This window comes from Mesoplodon bidens (assembly GCF_964165515.1).
Source record: "Mesoplodon bidens genome assembly, contig: HAP1_SCAFFOLD_1195, whole genome shotgun sequence".
Classification (NCBI taxonomy): Eukaryota; Metazoa; Chordata; class Mammalia; order Artiodactyla; family Ziphiidae; genus Mesoplodon; species Mesoplodon bidens.
Window position 1 is genome coordinate 8,754 of NW_027672123.1, and position 17,905 is coordinate 26,658.

Below are 17,905 nucleotides of genomic sequence, written 5' to 3' on the forward strand. Positions count from 1 at the left end.
CCAGCCTTCAGCAGAGAGAGAAGGAACTCTTAAGAGCAGATGTTGGATATTCCCTACCAAGAGATCCAGGGGCAAGATTTCTCCTGTTTCTGAACTCAGAGCCCATACTCTATTCCCCCCAAACTTCCATCCACTTGGCTCTGACACTTCCTGGAGCCTGAATTGCAATGTCCGGCCCTATCGTGTAAACCTATCCACTACAGTTGCATAAAGTTCAAAGTAGCATAGAAGAAGGAGAAAGACTGGTTGAACCAGATCCTTGGGTGTGGGCTTCATAGGTTTTTCCCATCTCATTGTTAGAGTAATTTTGGTTTGTGTAATGACAGTATCATAAGGTGCAATGAAGGGACACGAGACAAGGAGCAAGCTTGTGATGCTACTGTCCACCTCCCTCCATGCCCCTCCCTTCTAGAAGACAAAGTGCACAGCACAGACAGCAGCCATTACACTATGCTTTTATTAGAAAAAATATATGTATATATATATATATGTATTGGGGAACATTAAATATCTTGGATGTGCTAATGAGAAAATCATTTTCTCTACATGGACTGAATTTTTACTTGGAGACATGTTTTCCTACTAAAGGGAAGACTAAAGAAGGATTTTACTGTCGACCAGGCAAGACACCTCCCCAAAGATGACAATGCCTTGGACAGTAGTGTTGATGGCGGGCTGGGGCACCTGGAATCCTTGGCCCATACTGGCAGGTACTAACTGGAAACAAACTCTTCTTGGGGGGCAAGGATGGGAGGCACCTTAGGCCCAGCTGCTCATCGTCGAACCTTACACTTTTCAAACTATGTTGGTGTCTGACTTCCCTTTCCCTGATAGAACAACTCTGGCCCTTGGAGGTGGCTTTATGACTGCAGGCTGTATAACCCATCATTCTCCCTTGCTCTGGGTAGGAGGTAAGCCTGTGGTAGCAGAAACACCCACATACTGGGACTTGGAATTCCAGTTTGTGTTCATTTAACTTTGTGGCATGAAGTCCATGGTGAATTGCTCTTTTTTCTTCTGGGATCTGTCCAACAGCTGTCATGCGTGCCCGACCCTCAGCAGTCTCACTCTTCAAGGTTGATCTGCTTTTGACTGATCCGTGACTCTGGGCAGTGGCTGATATGGGCTTTTTTTTTTTTGCAGAGCATCTCGACCATTGACTTTTTTCTTGGGGAAAATCCACTTTAAAAATAGCCTCATCCTTTTTCGGAAGAGGCTTTCTGGAGGGCTATGTTTCTTCTCTGGCATGAGCTGGAGACATCTGCTCCCAATAGAGTCTGTTATTCCCCTGACCTGGGCAGGGCGGCTCATACTTCCAGCTTGAGAGGTCCCTAATTCTTTAAACCTTTCTTCATGCTCTCCTGGTTTATGCCTCCTACAGTCCTCTCTTTTGTAAGTAGGGGCAATCATCTTGCTCTGGCTCCTCCATGAGTCTTGGAGTTTTGAAGTTTTGGGCTCCTGCTGCCCTAGGTGGCTCCTTTGGGCTTCCATAAGGCCACTTGGCTCCTGGGAAGCTAACCTGTCTCTGGTGGGGACTCTCTGGGGATGGCACTGAGGCACCTGAGAAGCCAAGTTGTCTGCAGCAAGGAACCTGTGTTTGGGAAAGTCCTGAAGCTGGTTGTCTGACTGTACCTTTACTTTGGAGTTAAACTCACTGGCAACCTCCATGTTAAGGCATGGCTCACCTGGATGTTGGAAAACAGACAGTCTAGGTAGTAGAAAACTTCTACTGGCCCCTGGCACCTCTAAACTCCTCATATGTACATTTGTGGTTTGGGATTTTGTCAACACTTTGGTTTCCAAGATAACACTAGACTGTGGTTGAAGAGCAGGAGACTCCTTGGCCTCCACAGCCTCCCTGGCCTCTTCACCTCTCAAAGATGGGGATCCTAAGTTCACCTCCATCACTGTTACCCTATGGCAGGGGTCTCGTGAGGCCTGACCACCACTCTCCTCTCTTGGCTCATTCCTGACCATTGCTGAACTTGGACCTGGCTCTAGGCTGTCCCTCTTGACCCCTTCCACACTCTCACTCTTCCAGGTTCTGCCCACAAGGCTGAGTGTGAGGGACTGAGAAGGTGGCCTGCCCTCCTGTCCAGTCAGAGAAGCCTTTGAGGGCCCATGGTAGTCAATAGATGGAACCGCTCCCAGGGTACTCTGGATTTCCTTACACACAGTTGAGGGGACAAGGAGAGGCCTCTTCAGGGTAGGAACTGACTCTTCTGTTATCACCTTCTCTCCTGAATGAGCCCGAGGAGGTTTCTCCAGGAACTCAGCAAACTTGACTGTTGAGTGGGACCCAGACACACAGGTGGCTGAAGGGGAAGTGGCAAACTGCAGACGGTAGAGGGTTGGAACTTTTTCGACTTAAAGAGATTTATGGGCTTGAGGACCTTGAGGGGTCGGGTCCACCTGTGCTTTACCCAAAACCTTTTAATATGTGCTTCCAGCACCTCTCGAGTGTCTGGATCAGGGAAGGAAACCCTACAGGAGGTGTTCATGCAGGGTTCCCAACCCTTCAAGCAGTATCTTCCACAGGCTCCAGCAGGCACGGCTTTGCACGTCTCACCAGGAGGGTCTTGACATGAGAGCTGATGAAAGTTGCCCTTGCCAGGAAGCCTCCCCAGGCAGCTGTAGGAGAGCAGATGGGGCCAGGATGGCCGGACAGGACAGGCAGGGGTGGGCACCTGCAGCCCAAGAACCCTCCTCTGCCCCCACACTGACTTCTTAATGCTCCTGCTCTCCCTCACCCTAGGGCCTTAGCCACGCCCTCCCATGGCTCCCCCTCCCAGGGCTGGGGTCACATTAGAGGCTCTGGGAGGAAGGACGACCCAGGAGAGAAGGGGAAAGGTTCTTTACCTTTGCAGAAGTGAAACCAGGTCGTGAGTCCCCTCCAGTTCTTCCAGGCAATCTCTGCAAGCTGGAAATCAGGAGACTGGGTCATGGTGGTGAAGGCAGAGGCCTAAGAGTCTTTCAGGAGGCTGAGTGCAATGACCCTTTAAGGGAAATCTTTGGAGGATTAGACTCTGGAGCCCAAGTATCAGTGTCCAATGCCACATGTCCCTGACAGTGATGGTAAGTCTCACTTGAAAAGGGTTTGTCCTTTGCAAAGTGCTTCCACGTTCATTAGGCTCTGTTAATTAGGCTCAGGCTCTGTTTCCTGAGGAATAAGCTCTGCCCCTGGCATCCTCAGAGACCGTGAAGCTGGGCCCTCAGGATTAGGAGAGATGGAAGCTAACTCTCGGGTCGCGCAGGGCTGAATGGCAAAGGCTTACCTTTCAAAGATCCACTTTTCTTCCTACTCCTGCTCCTCCCCTTCAGCTTTACTTGATGCTGAGAGATAAGAAAAAGTGAGGGGCTAACACCCAACTCTCACTGTCCTCTATCTAGGCAAGCTGTGTTCATGAACAACATGACTTTCTACATTTAACTAAAACTCTGTGGGGTTTTTTCCCCTTTTACTTATTTTTAAAGTGGATAACAATATTTTCAGTTTTTCTTCTTTGAAGAGTGCAAAGAATTTTTTTTTTGGGGGGGTATGCGGGCCTCTCACTGTTGTGGCCTCTCCCGTTGCAGAGCACAGGCTCCGGACACACAGGCCCAGCGGCCATGGCTCACAGGCCCTGCCACTCCGTGGCACGTGGGATCATCGCGGACCGGGGCACAAACCTGCGTCCCCTGCATTGGCAGGGGGACTCTCAACCACTGCACCACCAGGGAAGCCCAAGAAGGATTTTTTAAGTTTTAATCACCATAGATTTCTTCTGTCACTGTTCCTCTGATCAAGAAACACACATATCCTCAGACCTAAATGCCCACGTGAGCTTTGTCAGATAGGATTCTGCTTCCCAAGGCCAGACCTCTCGTCCAGCCTCTTCTCTCAGGCTCTCAGGGGCTCAGCCCCAACACAGAGGAAGGTCTCACTTGAGACACCCGCTGTGGGAAGGTGGCTGGTGAACCAGGGCTCAGGGGTCAGCCTTCCTGCAGAGATTGAACTCTTCGTAATCCAGTCCTTAACCATTAGTCACTGCATTTGGGACTTGCCCTGGAGCCCTCTACCATACCTGAACTCCTGGTCTAAGATCTTAGGCTAGAAATCCTCATGCCCACTCTAACCCCTCTCTGGCCTGGCTTTTCCCTAGAAGGATGATGTTCTATACTTTTCTGAGAGTTCCCATCTCAGGAGTCTCTCTACGTGGTTTAGAAAAGTGGAAATAAGAATAAGAAAAAAAGAGAGAATCTCTGCTGGGATTAAGCCAAAGGTTTCTTACCTTCCTGATGTTTCTATGTTTCCTAGGTGGTGCTAAGAATAGATTACTCTGGAAGCAGTGGAGTAACATTAGGAAGAGCCCCAGTCCACACAGGAACCCAAGGATGATCTCAATCACCCAGGAAGTTGGGCTGGATCTCAGCCAGATAGCAACAATGTCTTTCAAAGAAAAGAGATTCTCCATCTTCTGAACTGCATTGCTGCCCTCAGGCAACAGAGCACTGGGAGTTCACTTGATGGCAGAACCCCAGGCCTGCATCACAGAGCTGTGGCCTTGTCACAAAGGGCTCCTGAGTGTGGGGGAGGGGCAATACGAGAAATAGGCTGAATCACTGCCCCTCCTTCCCATCCACACCCACAGACACCTGCACCCTCCTGGGGCTTCCAGATCCCTCCTTCCAACTACTCTCATCCTGTCAGAGAGACCTTAGCCAATTTTCTCTTCATTCCATCTGGAACCTGGTTCCTTCATCCATTAGAGACCTTTACTTGAGGCCCACCAACTTGATAACTCTTGAACATCTTAAGCTGACCCTGGAAGACTGGCTGTTTCACAGACATTTTTACTCAGGATTTCCTTTGTCCTCAGCTCCAACTTTCCCACATCATGTATGTGTCTTGTGTAAACCCAGGGATAGAACTTGAATTTCTTTTACACTTATTTAGTTTTGTGAATTTTGAATAGTGTATGTTTTGCCTCATTTTCTATCAGAGGGAACTACACACAAAAATTAAAATAATTTATTTTTCAAAATTCATAAGTATGAAAGAATTATAAATAGTTATGTAATAGGGAAGATCAAATCTGCCTCCACATGAGATCTTTTTTACTTTAATCTTTATGCTTTGTTGCCTGAGCTAACTCTGTCCATCCCTGTGATCCAGGCTGGCTCTGCACTTTTTGTAAAACAATGTTGCCTAGAGCCTGAAATATACAGGATAGACTATTTCTAAGGCTCTGACTTTTTTTTTTTTAATAAATTTATTATTTATTTATTTATTTATTTATTTATGGCTGTGTTGGGTCTTCGTTTCTGTGCGAGGGCTTTCTCTAGTTGCGGCGAGCGGGGGCCACTCTTCATTGTGGTGCGCGGGCCTCTCACTGTCGCGGCCTCTCCTGTTGCGGAGCACAGGCTCCAGATGCGCAGGCTCAGTAGTTGTGGCGCACGGGCTTAGTTGCTCCGCGGCATGTGGGATCTTCCCAGACCAGGGCTCGAACCCGTGTCCCCTGCATTGGCAGGCAGATTCTTAACCACTGCGCCACCAGGGAAGCCCCGGCTCTGACTCTTAAGAGCCCATTCATGGAGATAAAAAGTTGCACAACAGAGAATAATAATTGTTTTGTTGGACGTTTACAGGAACACATGACCTGACCAGGATCTGACCCATCTGGCCAGCCCCTAGAACAAAGGATCCAACACCAAGATATTTGCAACAATTAGTCATGCCCCTCCCTCACCTTGCCTTTAAAAAGGCTTTGCTGAAAGCCTTCAGGGAGTTTGGGGTTTTTCCTGGGCATGAGCTACATGTCTTCTTGCATGGCACTGTGTAAACCTTTCTCTGCTTCAAACTCTGATGTTTCAGTATTTAGCCTCACTGTGCATCAGGCACACAGACTTGCATCTGGTAACAGTTAAACCTTCAAATGATGTTTTTGTAAGTTTGTAGTGTTTATAATTCTGGAGTTAGTAAATCTTTAAACTGCACAAAAACTTTTGGGACACACTGCAAACACGCACACACACACGTACTCATGTTCCTTAACCAATCTAGTACTTTCAAATCCAATAATCCATAATTTTCTACTTAAAAGAAAATCTTTCATATGTTGTCTCAACCCAACTTCTTAGTTTGCAATGATAAGACAGTCCCCACTCTCCAGATAAATTTTGAAATATGTGGTCTTAATCCATTAGGGCTGCTATAACAATATACCATAGACTGGGTAGATTAAAAACAACAGACATTTATTACCACAGTTCTGGAGGCTGGGAAGCCCAAGATCAAGTCACCAGTATGGCCACCTCGTAGTGAGAGCTCTCTTCCTGGTTCACAGCTGGAGCCTTCTCTCTGTATCCTCATATGATGGGAGGAGGCTAGAGATATCTCTAGAGTCTCTTTTATAAGGCACTAATCCCATTCATGAAAGCTCATAAGCACTTTTGCACGGCCCCGCCTCCTATCTTTAAGAGGTAGGATTTCAACATGTAAATTTTGAGAGAACATTAACATTCAGACATGTGCACTCATTCTATACCCGGAAGCTAGGAATGGGTTAGGGTGAGCCAAGGTCCTGACCCTAAAGGGCTGTAGGGTGAAGAGTAGGACTAGGGGTCAAACCCTTGGGGCTGAGCCAGGTCTTGAGCAGCCTCTTCAGATATTCCTAGTGTGTTATGGATGTATTCTCTTTTCTGAGTGTGCCTTGCCTTTCCTGCCCCATCCTCCCAGGCCCCTGAAGCTTCAAGTCCAGCCTGAACCATATAGAAAGGGAGCTTTGAGTCTTACACAAAATTCCCTTATGACATCCCTTAGCAGTAACACAAGATTCACTGAAGGATTCACATGGTAAATATGTCTTAATGCCCCATGAGGGCTTTAAAATAATGTGTATTCTCTGCTTGTTGGTCATAATTTTATACAGTTTTAGTGGGAACGTGGGCATGTGAGTTTATTTGGCTATATTGCCATGAATGTGCACTTTCACAAACATATCTCCTACATCTACTATTTTTCCTACAGTCTTTTCCTCCCATATGATATTCTCACCTTAATTCAACCTTTTATCAAAATTTAGACTTAGGTCTGTCACCATGTGGACATGCTTTGTAACAAAATAGCTTCAACCGAGGAGGTCAGTGGAAGGCCTGGACCAGCTATCTTGGTTCCATGATAGTAAGCAAAGGATCACAAACTACCAGGTTAAGCTTAAGCACAAAGCAAAGTTGATTTAAGCATAGGTACACTCTCAGAGAGGGAGAGAAAGAAGGAGAGAGAAAGAGCAGGCTGTTTCTGAGAACAGGCTATTTCAGCGAAGTGAAGCAAGCCCAAAGCAAAGTATATCGAAGCAAAGGTACACTCTCGGGATGGGGCGGGGGGATGGGTGTACTGTTTCTGCAAATTGAAAGCAGCATTCCTATAAAGGCTTACGAGCGCTTTTTTTTTTTTTAAAGATGTTGGGGGTAGGAGTTTTTATTAATTAATTTATTTTTGCTGTGTTGCGTCTTCATTTCTGTGCGAGGGCTTTCTGTAGTTGCGGCAAGCGGGGGCCACTCTTCATCGCCGTGCGCGGGCCTCTCACTATCGCGGCCTCTTGTTGCGGAGCACAGGCTCCAGACGCGCAGGCTCAGTAGTCGTGGCTCACGGGCCTAGTTGCTCCGCGGCATGTGGGATCCTCCCAGACCAGGGCTCGAACCCGTGTCCCCTGCATTAGCAGGCAGATTCTCAACCACTGCGCCACCAGGGAAGCCCCTTACGAGCGCTTTTAAGGAGCATTTTGCAGAGAGGCGGGGGTGAGTGACAAGGATCATTATTTGACTGACAGTCCTGAGCTATGTAACAAGTTTTCTGCTGCGCATGCTCTCATCCTTGAATCCCCAAGAAATGCCTACTGGGTGGGGGGAGGGGCAAAACCACATGTAATTTATGGTAATTATGGTATAATGAGTTTGGATTTACTATAGGGTATACGCCTGTCTGGTCTGGGCATGCACAGCCTGGAGAAGTCCCCTTGTGTTACTGTGCCTCTCTTTATCAGGATAAGCTGCCCACCACCAGACCACAGTCTCTCCCGTTCTGGGTGGAGTCAAGGGAGAGTCCCCAGATGGCTGCGTGTGACTCAATTTCTTCTTCTTGTCTTTCTCACCACCGTCACCTCCTTGCTGCTAATGTCTGACTAACTACCTAACAGGTCTTCTTTGCATTCATATTTGCTCCCTAAATTTTCTCTATTACTTTATTTTCAATATGTTTTGTTTGGTGGGGTTTTTTTTTGGAAATTTAAAAATCTTATGATAACATTTACCTTGATTTCTTTAATTATTGTTCTACTGTTATTGATTTCTGCCATCTTATTTTATGCTTTATTTTCTACATTTTCTTTATTGTTTCTTTTTTTCCCTTCTTTGGCATCTTCCATTTTACAGGTCAAGGGTACTTATGTTTGTTTGACATTTGGGAATTTTTAATATTGTAATGGTTTTATACCTTGAATTATGTTAATTTTCTCCTCAATTTCTTACCCGTGGGTGAAAAATGTTCCCTGCCATATCAGTAGACAAAGGATGTTGCAGCCATCAAGTCAGATGTCAAAGCAGGAACCCTCAACTGTGCACCTTGAGGGGATTCGGGATGGAGAAAAACAGGGTACTGATTCTAGAGTTAAGGTGCATATCAAAGGAATGATTTCACGGAGCCCAGATTCTTTCATCTTCTCATACATAGAAAAGTGCTAAAGTCCTTAACTTGAGATGTCTAGTTTTCTTTAATTAATAGTAACCTTTTGATGTTCTGACTACCTGGTTTTGGTTGACTCCTCCCTTAGGTCTTCTGAGCACTTCCTCAGAGTGATCTGACAGGCTGTGTTCTGGGCTTAAGTCCTCAGAAAATCTGCCAAATAAAACATAATTCTCCTTTTGGGTTGTGCATAGTTTTCAGTCAGCAGTCTTGGCAACCAATGAAGGGGCCCAGAGCAGACTTTTCTTCTTTGCCTGAACTCTATGAGGATCCAGAGTCCTGGCACCAGCAGAGGCTTCTTGGGCCTGTCCGCTTTCTCAGAGAGTCCAGGCGAATTTGGGTGAGTATCTCCTGGTTCTTGGATCTCCAGTTTTGGTTGATGATCCTAAGTTTTATTCAGTGGTGTTCAACTCTTCTCTTGAGTAGTAGGTTATCCTTGAAACTTGGTTTCAAGAAGAAGTACTTGGGTCATCCTCAGTGAAAGACACTGGGAAGATTTTTACTCAGTTTAAACACTGAGAGCTTATCCTCAGTAGAAAAACACTGGGAAGACTTCTGCTCAAGTGGGTTAGCCTCACTTAAAAGACACTGGGAAGATCTTGCTCAGTGTAGACACTGTGGTTTATCCTCAGCTGAAAGACTGGGGAGACTTTGCTCAGGTGAAAGACACTGAGTAAAAGTTGGACTGGGTAATTAGGTGGAAGACTAACCTGTCTTCCTTGAATTGGCTACTTTAATAGAGTTTGTCAAAATAAAAGTGATCTTCACAAATTGAACTCAGAATGGGGAACTTAGCTTTCAATACAAAAGAAAAGGGAACAACAGATTTCCAGCCTCCAACGGATATCCTGGCCAGGTTTATGTCCATACAAAATTTACATTTACAAGTGCTTACTTACTTGGGACTTAAAGAAAATCTTGCCCTAAAAACGACTAAGATAGGACTCTTTTATTGCATATGCAGTTAAGTTAGAAAAAGCTGGCTCGATAAAAACATCTTTTCAGAATTCTGACTTCAAAAAAACAAAAGGCTTTCTAGGGGAAACTTGCATTTCTCTTACTGTGTCTTTGAAATGTAAGTGTTCTGATATTCTTCTGTGTGTGTGTGTGTGTGTGTGTGTGTGTGTGTGTTTTGAGAACTTGGTCACTACCATCCAAAAGTACTTATATGGTGTACATTTGGCAGCCAGTCAAATAGACTGGGATTCTGAGCAGTCTTTTGTCTGACTGTACAACTCTCAGGGGCTTTTTGCCATCTTAACCTTCATTGTGTCAGCCTGTACAACAAAGACCATTACTTTCTTAAACTACTTTTGGGAGTAAACTTTCTGCATCTTATTTAGACAGCATCCTTTACACTCTTTTGTGGGGAAGCCTCTTGCGTCTTATTGGTTTGAGTCACTATTAAGGTATACCTCATTTATGGCCAGATGATGGATCCTTCAAATTGGAGAAACTTCTAAATTGGTAAATTTTTAGAGAGCTCTCATTATAAACAGCTGTTTCATTGGTTCCCATGGGGGGGCGGAAATGCTGGAAATTAGTCATATAATGGTTAACCTAAAAACTCCTTTAGTTTCAAACAAACCCAAAAAATTGGTTTGGGAAACCTTATTTGTGGTCTCTGCTTCCCCTAAATGGGTCTTACAGATGCTAATAAAAACATTAGAATAATTATTGTTAATTAGGTTAAGTAACAGGGAAAAAAACTGAAGGAAAAGCCTAAAAACTTTTTCCCAACAAGGTGGAAATTTTAAAGGGACTTCTCCTAAATGAATAAGAAATCTTTAGATGGTTATTTTAAAGTGGGATAAATAAAACAGACATTAATGAGATAAATCAAAGATTGGATACAATACTACCTAAGATTGGATGGGCCAAAGGGATCTCCTACTTGTCATCAACATTAAAGGGCCAGACCCAAACAAGTCTGCCCTATTTACCCCAGTTTAAAGTACGTATATTTTATTACATGTAAATTTTATACACGTAAAATTACACTGAGATACCTGACCAACAATTACTTGGGGCAAAAGTTAGACCAATTAATCAAGTTAAAAGATTGACAAAAGTGCCTGAGTCCCTTGGTTCAACCACTCTCTGGGGACCCCAGAGTCTTTATAAAAATTGGTATGTTTAAATGGGCATTGTGTAAGATAATTACCTCTCTTTTGCCTAATTATATTGTGTGGGATAGACATGTTTCACTGGGGAATTCTTCCCCTGCCTGATATTATAAGACGGCATATGAAGGAAATATTAATTAAACATACTAAAGGAAACCAGTGGGATTACCTGAGCCTATACAATATAAAGTAAGAACTGACAGCTAATATTTAAGGGATAATAAAAATAAATAATGGAGACTTTACTCTGGGTCTAACCTGTGCACTCAGAAAGAGGGTCTTTGTTGAATGCCTTATGCAAGTTTAGAAGGTATGATCAATTAAACCATAAAGTTCTAGACTATAGAATTCTGAAATTTCAGTCTAGTTGGAAATCTTCTCACTGAGACAGAAAAGCAAGTTAAAGAAAACGTAGTTGGGCAAATCAATCTTTTAATATTATTTAGGTGACAGGCCAGTTCTTTGGGGAATTAAAAGCAACTGTCTTTGTCTCGCAAATCGGTACAAATCAGAAATGTAAATACAGACCACAATGACCTGAGACTGAGCCTAATTAGCTAAATTAGGTAGAACCTGAAACCAAGGTTAACAAAGGGGAAAAAGTGGCCTTTTAAAACTCAAACTGCTGATTAGTCAGTCAAGAAGACGGAGGAGTAGGAAGATGTGGAGTTCATATCTCCCCACAAATGCATCAAGAATACATCTACAAATGGAACAATTCTCCCAGAGCACCTGATAAACACTAGCAGAGGACCTCAGGCACCTAAAAGGACAAGAAAGATCCCCACGTAAGCAGGTAGGACGAAAGAAAGAAGAAGGGAAAAGGAAGAGCAGATGAAGTGGGACGTGACCTGTGACCCTGGGTGGGGGAGCGGAGCTGAAGGTGAGAAGAGGTTCCCCGCATCTGGGGAAGCAGCGGGGAGAGAAGCTGGGGCAGAAGGAGAAATTTGGTGGCTCAGAGAACAGTGCAGCAACCAGTCTGTGGCAGGCAGGAGAGAGTGAGGCCTACACAAGTGGTCTGGCCACAGCTCTGCATGCCCCGGCCACTGGGGACCACTGGTGCACACGGGGGCTGAGTGTTGGAATGTGGGGTTTGAAGAGCAGACCCAGGAAGGGGAATGATGTTGGCTGTGAGGAGACAGCTCAAGGGGATAGGAGTGAGGAGCTCCACAACAAGGAATGCTCCTGGAGGAAGCCCAGACCAGCAGAGAAGCAAAGTGCCACTGCTGCGTGATGCACAAAGGGCGGGGCCCCCATTGCAGCCTCTCTCCTCACGCACTGGCCCCTGCCTCCACAGGCACTAGGAAGGGCTCCTGCCAGAGTGGCTCACAGGCCCCCAGCCATCATCACCTCAGCACTCTCCTGCTTGGGTGGCCCATTTGCCCAGCTTGCCACCTTGACTCCCTCCTGCCTGACAGGCTCGTACATCCCATAGCCACCCAGCACCCTCTCACCTGGGCAGCCTGCCTGCCCTGATTGCCGCTTCTACATCCTCCTGCCTGACAAGCTCGTGTGCTCCAGCAGCCTTGGGAGCAGACGCCAGTGGGTGGCCCACATGCAGAGACGGGGCTGAAGCCACAGCTGAGTTCCAGGGAACATGCAACTAAGGAAGAAGAGCTGAAATCTCTCCTCATGGCTGTGCAAATCATGGCATTACACTTCCTCTGATGGCTTCCTAAATTCAGCACCTGGGAACATCCCAATGGACAAGTGCTCCTGCAGCTGAGACAGGTCTGGCTTTAGCAGCTGTGGGTTTTGTGGGCACATACATGCTGGGGTTTGGCCAGGCCAGAGTCTGAGCTGCCTCCGTATCTCACATAGTGGGTCCAGGTACATAATTACTGCAGTCCTGGGACCTGACCTCAGTGGATCTGGGCCAGTGGCCTGGTGAAAATGATGCCTGAGTCACCAGGGCCAGTTGCCGCCATAACCACGGTTAAGGTGGGACTGAGAGCAGTACCAACAGCAGTGTACTTTGTAAGCCTACACAATGGGCGGAAAGGAGACAAAACAGAGCATACCCACAGGTGAACACCTCCAGAGGAGGAATACTCAATGGCTTCTATCCCAGTGGGGGTGCTCCAGTCCTCCCTACCTCACACCGCAGATCAGAAACACAGCTAAGAAACAGACCTGAGGGCCTCTGCTCCAACGACTAGGGATCAGAACCCAACCCTGACAAGGCAGTGACAGCCACAGAGGAAAGGGAAACTTCTGCTGAATAAAAATCAAAATTAAGAAAATCAACAGGAAAGATCAAACTTGGAAAATGTTTGCAATATCAATATCTGGCAAAGAACTCATATACAGATTAAAGAATTTTTACACTTCAAAAATAAAAAGACAATCCAATGGGAGAAAATGGCAAAAATATATTTATGGATATGTTTTATATATATAAATGTAAAGTATATGTATCCATGAATATATGCCTATTGGCTATTTGCATGTCTTCCTTTTATTTTTAAGTGCCTAATTACATTTTATATATATATACACACACTACTACATATAAAATAGGTAACTAATAAGAACCTACTGTATAGCACAGGGAACTCTATTCAGTACTCTGTAATGACCTATATGGGAATAGAAACTAAAAAAGAGTGGATATATGTATAACAGACTCACTTTGCTGTACAGCAGAAACTAACACAACATTGTAAATCAACTATACTCCAAAAAATTAATTAAAATATTTACATATATTGTATACAACATATATATTAACTATATATTATTTATATATATTAGAGATTGCTCCATCAAAGACGTACAAATTATAATTATGATGAGATACCACTACATACCACTATAATGTCTAAAATTTAAAAAACTGTTAATATCAAGTTTTGGTGTGGACCTAGAGAAACATGAATACATTGTTAATGGGCTTGTAGCATGAAAGCTTTAAAGTTAAATATACATTTACATATGACCAAGCAATTACCTAATAGTTCATACTTATCCAAGAGATATGAAGTCTTAGGTCACACAAATTTGTTCACAAAAATGTGTAACACCATTATTCATAATAGGTAAAACTGGATATGACCAAAATATCCAAGATTTTTTTTAAACATCTTTATTGGGGTATAATTGCTTTACAGTGGTGTGTTAGTTTCTGCTTTATAACAAAGTGAATCAGTTATACATATACATATGTTCCCATATCTCATCCCTCTTGCGTCTCCCTCCCTCCCACCCTCCCTATCCCGCCCCTCTTGGTGGTCACAAAGCACCGAGCTGATTTTCCTGTGCTATGCGGCTGCTTCCCACTAGCTATCTATTTAACGTTTGGTAGTGTATATATGTCCATGTCACTCTCTCACTTTGTCACAGCTTACCCTTCCCCCTCCCCATATCCTCAAGTCCATTCTCTAGTAGGTCTGTGTCTTTATTCCCGTCTTACCTCTAGGTTCTTCATGACCTTTTTTTTTTTTTTCTTAGATTCCATATATATGTGTTAGCATACGGTATTTGTTTTTCTCTTTCTGACTTACTTCACTCTTATGACAGACTCTAGGTCCATCCACCTCACTACAAATACATCAGTTTTGTTTTATGGCTGAGTAATATTCCATTGTATATATGTGCCACATCTTCTTTATCCATTCATCCGATGATGGACACTTACGTTGCTTCCATGTCCTGGCTATTGTAAATAGAGCTGCAGTGAACATTTTGGTACATGACTCTTTTTGAATTATGTTTTTCTCAGGGTATAGGCCCAGTACTGGGATTGCGGGGTCGTATGGTAGTTCTATTTTTAGTTTTTCAAGGAACCTCCATACAGTTCTCCATGGTGGCTGTATCAATTTACATCCCCACCAACAGTGCAATAGGGTTCCCTTTTCTCCACACCCTCTCCAGCATTTATATGGTACTGGCACAAAAACAGAAATATAGATCAATGGAACAGGACAGAAAGCCCAGAGATAACCCCACACACATATGGTCACCTTATCTTTGATAAAGGAGGCAAGAATATACAGTGGAGAAAAGACAGCCTCTTCAATAAGTGGTGCTGGGAAAACTGGACAGGTACATGTAAAAGTATGAAATTAGAACACTCCCTGACACCATACACAAAAATAAACTCAAAATGGATTAAAGTCCTAAATGTAAAGCCAGACACTATCAAACTCCTAGAGGAAAACATATGCAGAACACTCTATGATATAAATCACAGCAAGATCCTTTTGGACCCACCTCCTAGAGAAATAAAAACAAAAATAAACAAATGCGACCTAATGAAACTTAAAAGCTTTTGCACAGCAAAGGAAACCATAAACAAGATGAAAAGACAACCCTCAGAATGGGAGAAAATATTTGCAAATGAAGCAACTGACAAAGGATTTATCTCCCAAATTTAGAAGCAGCTCATGCAGCTCAATATCAAAGAAACAAACAACCTAATCTAAAAATGGGCAAAAGACCTAAATAGACATTTCTCCAAAGAAGATATACAGATTGCCAGCAAACACATGAAAGGATGCTCAACATCACTAATCATTAGAGAAATGCAAATCAAAACTACATTGAGGTATCACCTCACACCGGTCAGAATGGCCATCATCAGAAAATCTCCAACAAGATTTATATGGGTGAACCAGTTGTGGTATATCCATACAATGTCATATCATACAGCAGTAGAAGGATAGAATTATGAGGAATGCAACAAGGATGAATCTCAGAAACACTATGCTGAGAAAAAAGCTAGACACACAAGAGTATGTACTTTATGTTTCTGTTTATATGACTTTCTAGAAAAGGAAAAATGAATCTATGGCGACAGAAAACATATCAGCAGTTGCCTGTATCAAATATGGAGTAGAGAGTGACCGCAAAGAGGAAAGGGAAAACTGCAAAGGGGGGTAAATAGGAAAATTGTCTACCTTGATGGAAACAGAGTTACAAAATATTTACATTTGTCAAAATTCATTAAAGCGTACATTCAAGTTAGTATATTTTTTATATTATACCACAATATATTTCTTTTAATAAAATCATTATGAAGAGTAGGTAAGTGGGCAAAGGACCTGAACGCCAGCTTTAGCTATGTTAGAGCTGTCAAATCAAAAAAAGATCAAGTTGCCCCTAATTTAAAAACCAAGAAAATGCATAGAAGTTGAGGAAGAGAGATTTTAACTTATTTTAAGAGTGAGTTTTCTAACAATTCGAGCTTCCTAAAAATGAAACAAACTGATTTTGAGTTGGCAATTTCTTTCTCAGTGAGGACATTCAAGTACAAGATGACGATCATTTTTCAGGTATGTTGTAGAAGTGCCTTAGAGATTGAAATTTGCATTAACCAATATTTAAGATGATTCAATAACATCAGAAAATATGCTATATTTATATATGCTCTTTTATGGTAGAGTTCTGTCTATAATGTTTTCTAAAATATCCTTTGAATTAATATTTCAATAGTAGTCTCCAGTGCTGCAAATGTAGGCCAGAAAGTTAGATCTGTGCACAGTCTATTTTTTAAGAAGCTTGTAATCTGGAAGAGAAGATAGACAAAAATGTTGTAGCAAAATGCAGTAAGTTTCATAATAGAGATATCCTCATGCTCTTATATGACATGGAAGCAGTGTCACATTCTTAATATGTCATCTTTTTCTGAAATACTTCAGTATTAATTTCTAACAATGATAATAATTAATTAAGGCATGAATTATTTACGGAGAGATACTAGTTATTCCTAAAATATTTGGAGATTGTTTTAACATGAAGGTATTTCTTAGAATACCTCCAGTAAAGTTCCAAAACGTGTCTTTCAAAGCCTAAATGTGTTTGTACGATCCTGAAAACCTCAAGGAAAAATGTGAATGTTGCCGATTATCCACCATTTAAAGTTTTCTAGGCTTTGGCATTTTTCTGTAAGTATAAATAATTGACTATGAACTATGCAGAGTTGTTTTACCTGAATTTCTCTGAGATCCATCAGATGTGGCCATTAAAATGAGCCAATCTCCTCCATTACAACTACTCACTGTGCAGGCTTCTAGTCAAGCATTGGTGGAGATAGCGCAGCTCAATTTAAATGTAAAATTCAAGGTAATGTAACTAAACAAGTTAGTCCTATCCTTTTCCCCTTACTTTCCCTTAGAGAGTTTCTGAAGTTAGGGATTTGTAAAATGAAAGTATTAAACCAAATTTAATAGCAAAATGTCATTGATATCATGAGTGAAACCAAGCCCAGTTTCCATTTACCCCAAAGTATAAATTGCCTATCTGAGAAGCAGTTCAAATTTAAGTCATGTCAGATTGGTGGTCTTTCTGAGTTTCAGTTTGGAACTCTTATTTGAAGTCATTGTTTCATTCAAGAGCATCTCAATATCAATAGCAGGTTTTCTACTTCAGCAAAAGCCTTGATGTACATCAGTGCCATTGGGTCCAGAGGATAGCCTCTTTGTACGTTTTTTCTCCCAGTCTCACTGCAATGTTAAAGTCACTGATATCACAGAGCACATTTCTAATCCTAACTATATGCCCTAATTTGGGCAGAAATCCACTCCTCCACTTTTATGCAATGTATTAACAACCAGAAATTTAATTGTATTTGTTGAGACTGTAATATCAACGTGAAGCATTCCTTTTTTGAAGCTCAAATTCTTAACACTTGCTTTCCCCTTTGCAAGAAATACTTACTCCTTTACTCCCTTGTCCCCTTAGGCTACCTACGTCATACTTCAGTTAAGAAGACATTTCACAAGGGATGCCTTTCCTCATCCTTCCAGGTGAGAAAGGCTCCCTGTTCCATGGCTCACAGTACCCTGTCTATATTTACTACAATTAGTAATTCTTCTTTAGACTGCAGGCTCTAAGAAATATGGACAATGCTTGCTTTTCCACACCTTGTATTACCAGCACCTAATGCAGTGCCTGGGACCTAGTAGAAGTTCTATAAATATGTAATGATTGCTGAATGAATGAATGAATGAATGTGTTAGTAACAAGATAAATGCATAAATCGTATTTGTAAAGCACAATACAAAGTAATTTCATTAATACTCACCCACTTATTTGTACCTTTATACCCTTCTCTTCA

General features: G+C 42.9%; 1 protein-coding gene across 1 annotated transcript; it reads right to left on the reverse strand.

The window, feature by feature from the left end:
- Positions 1–447: 447 nt before the first annotated feature.
- LOC308610561 (spermatogenesis-associated protein 31A6-like) lies at positions 448–12,776 on the reverse strand (the record flags this gene model as incomplete). The annotated part of the gene is given in 6 exon segments (XM_081259651.1): positions 448–1,135; positions 1,138–2,342; positions 2,345–2,631; positions 2,860–2,920; positions 3,276–3,333; positions 12,771–12,776. Coding segments are annotated over 6 exon segments (2,145 nt in total). The 3' UTR covers positions 448–607.
- Between the last annotated feature and the right edge of the window lie 5,129 nt (positions 12,777–17,905).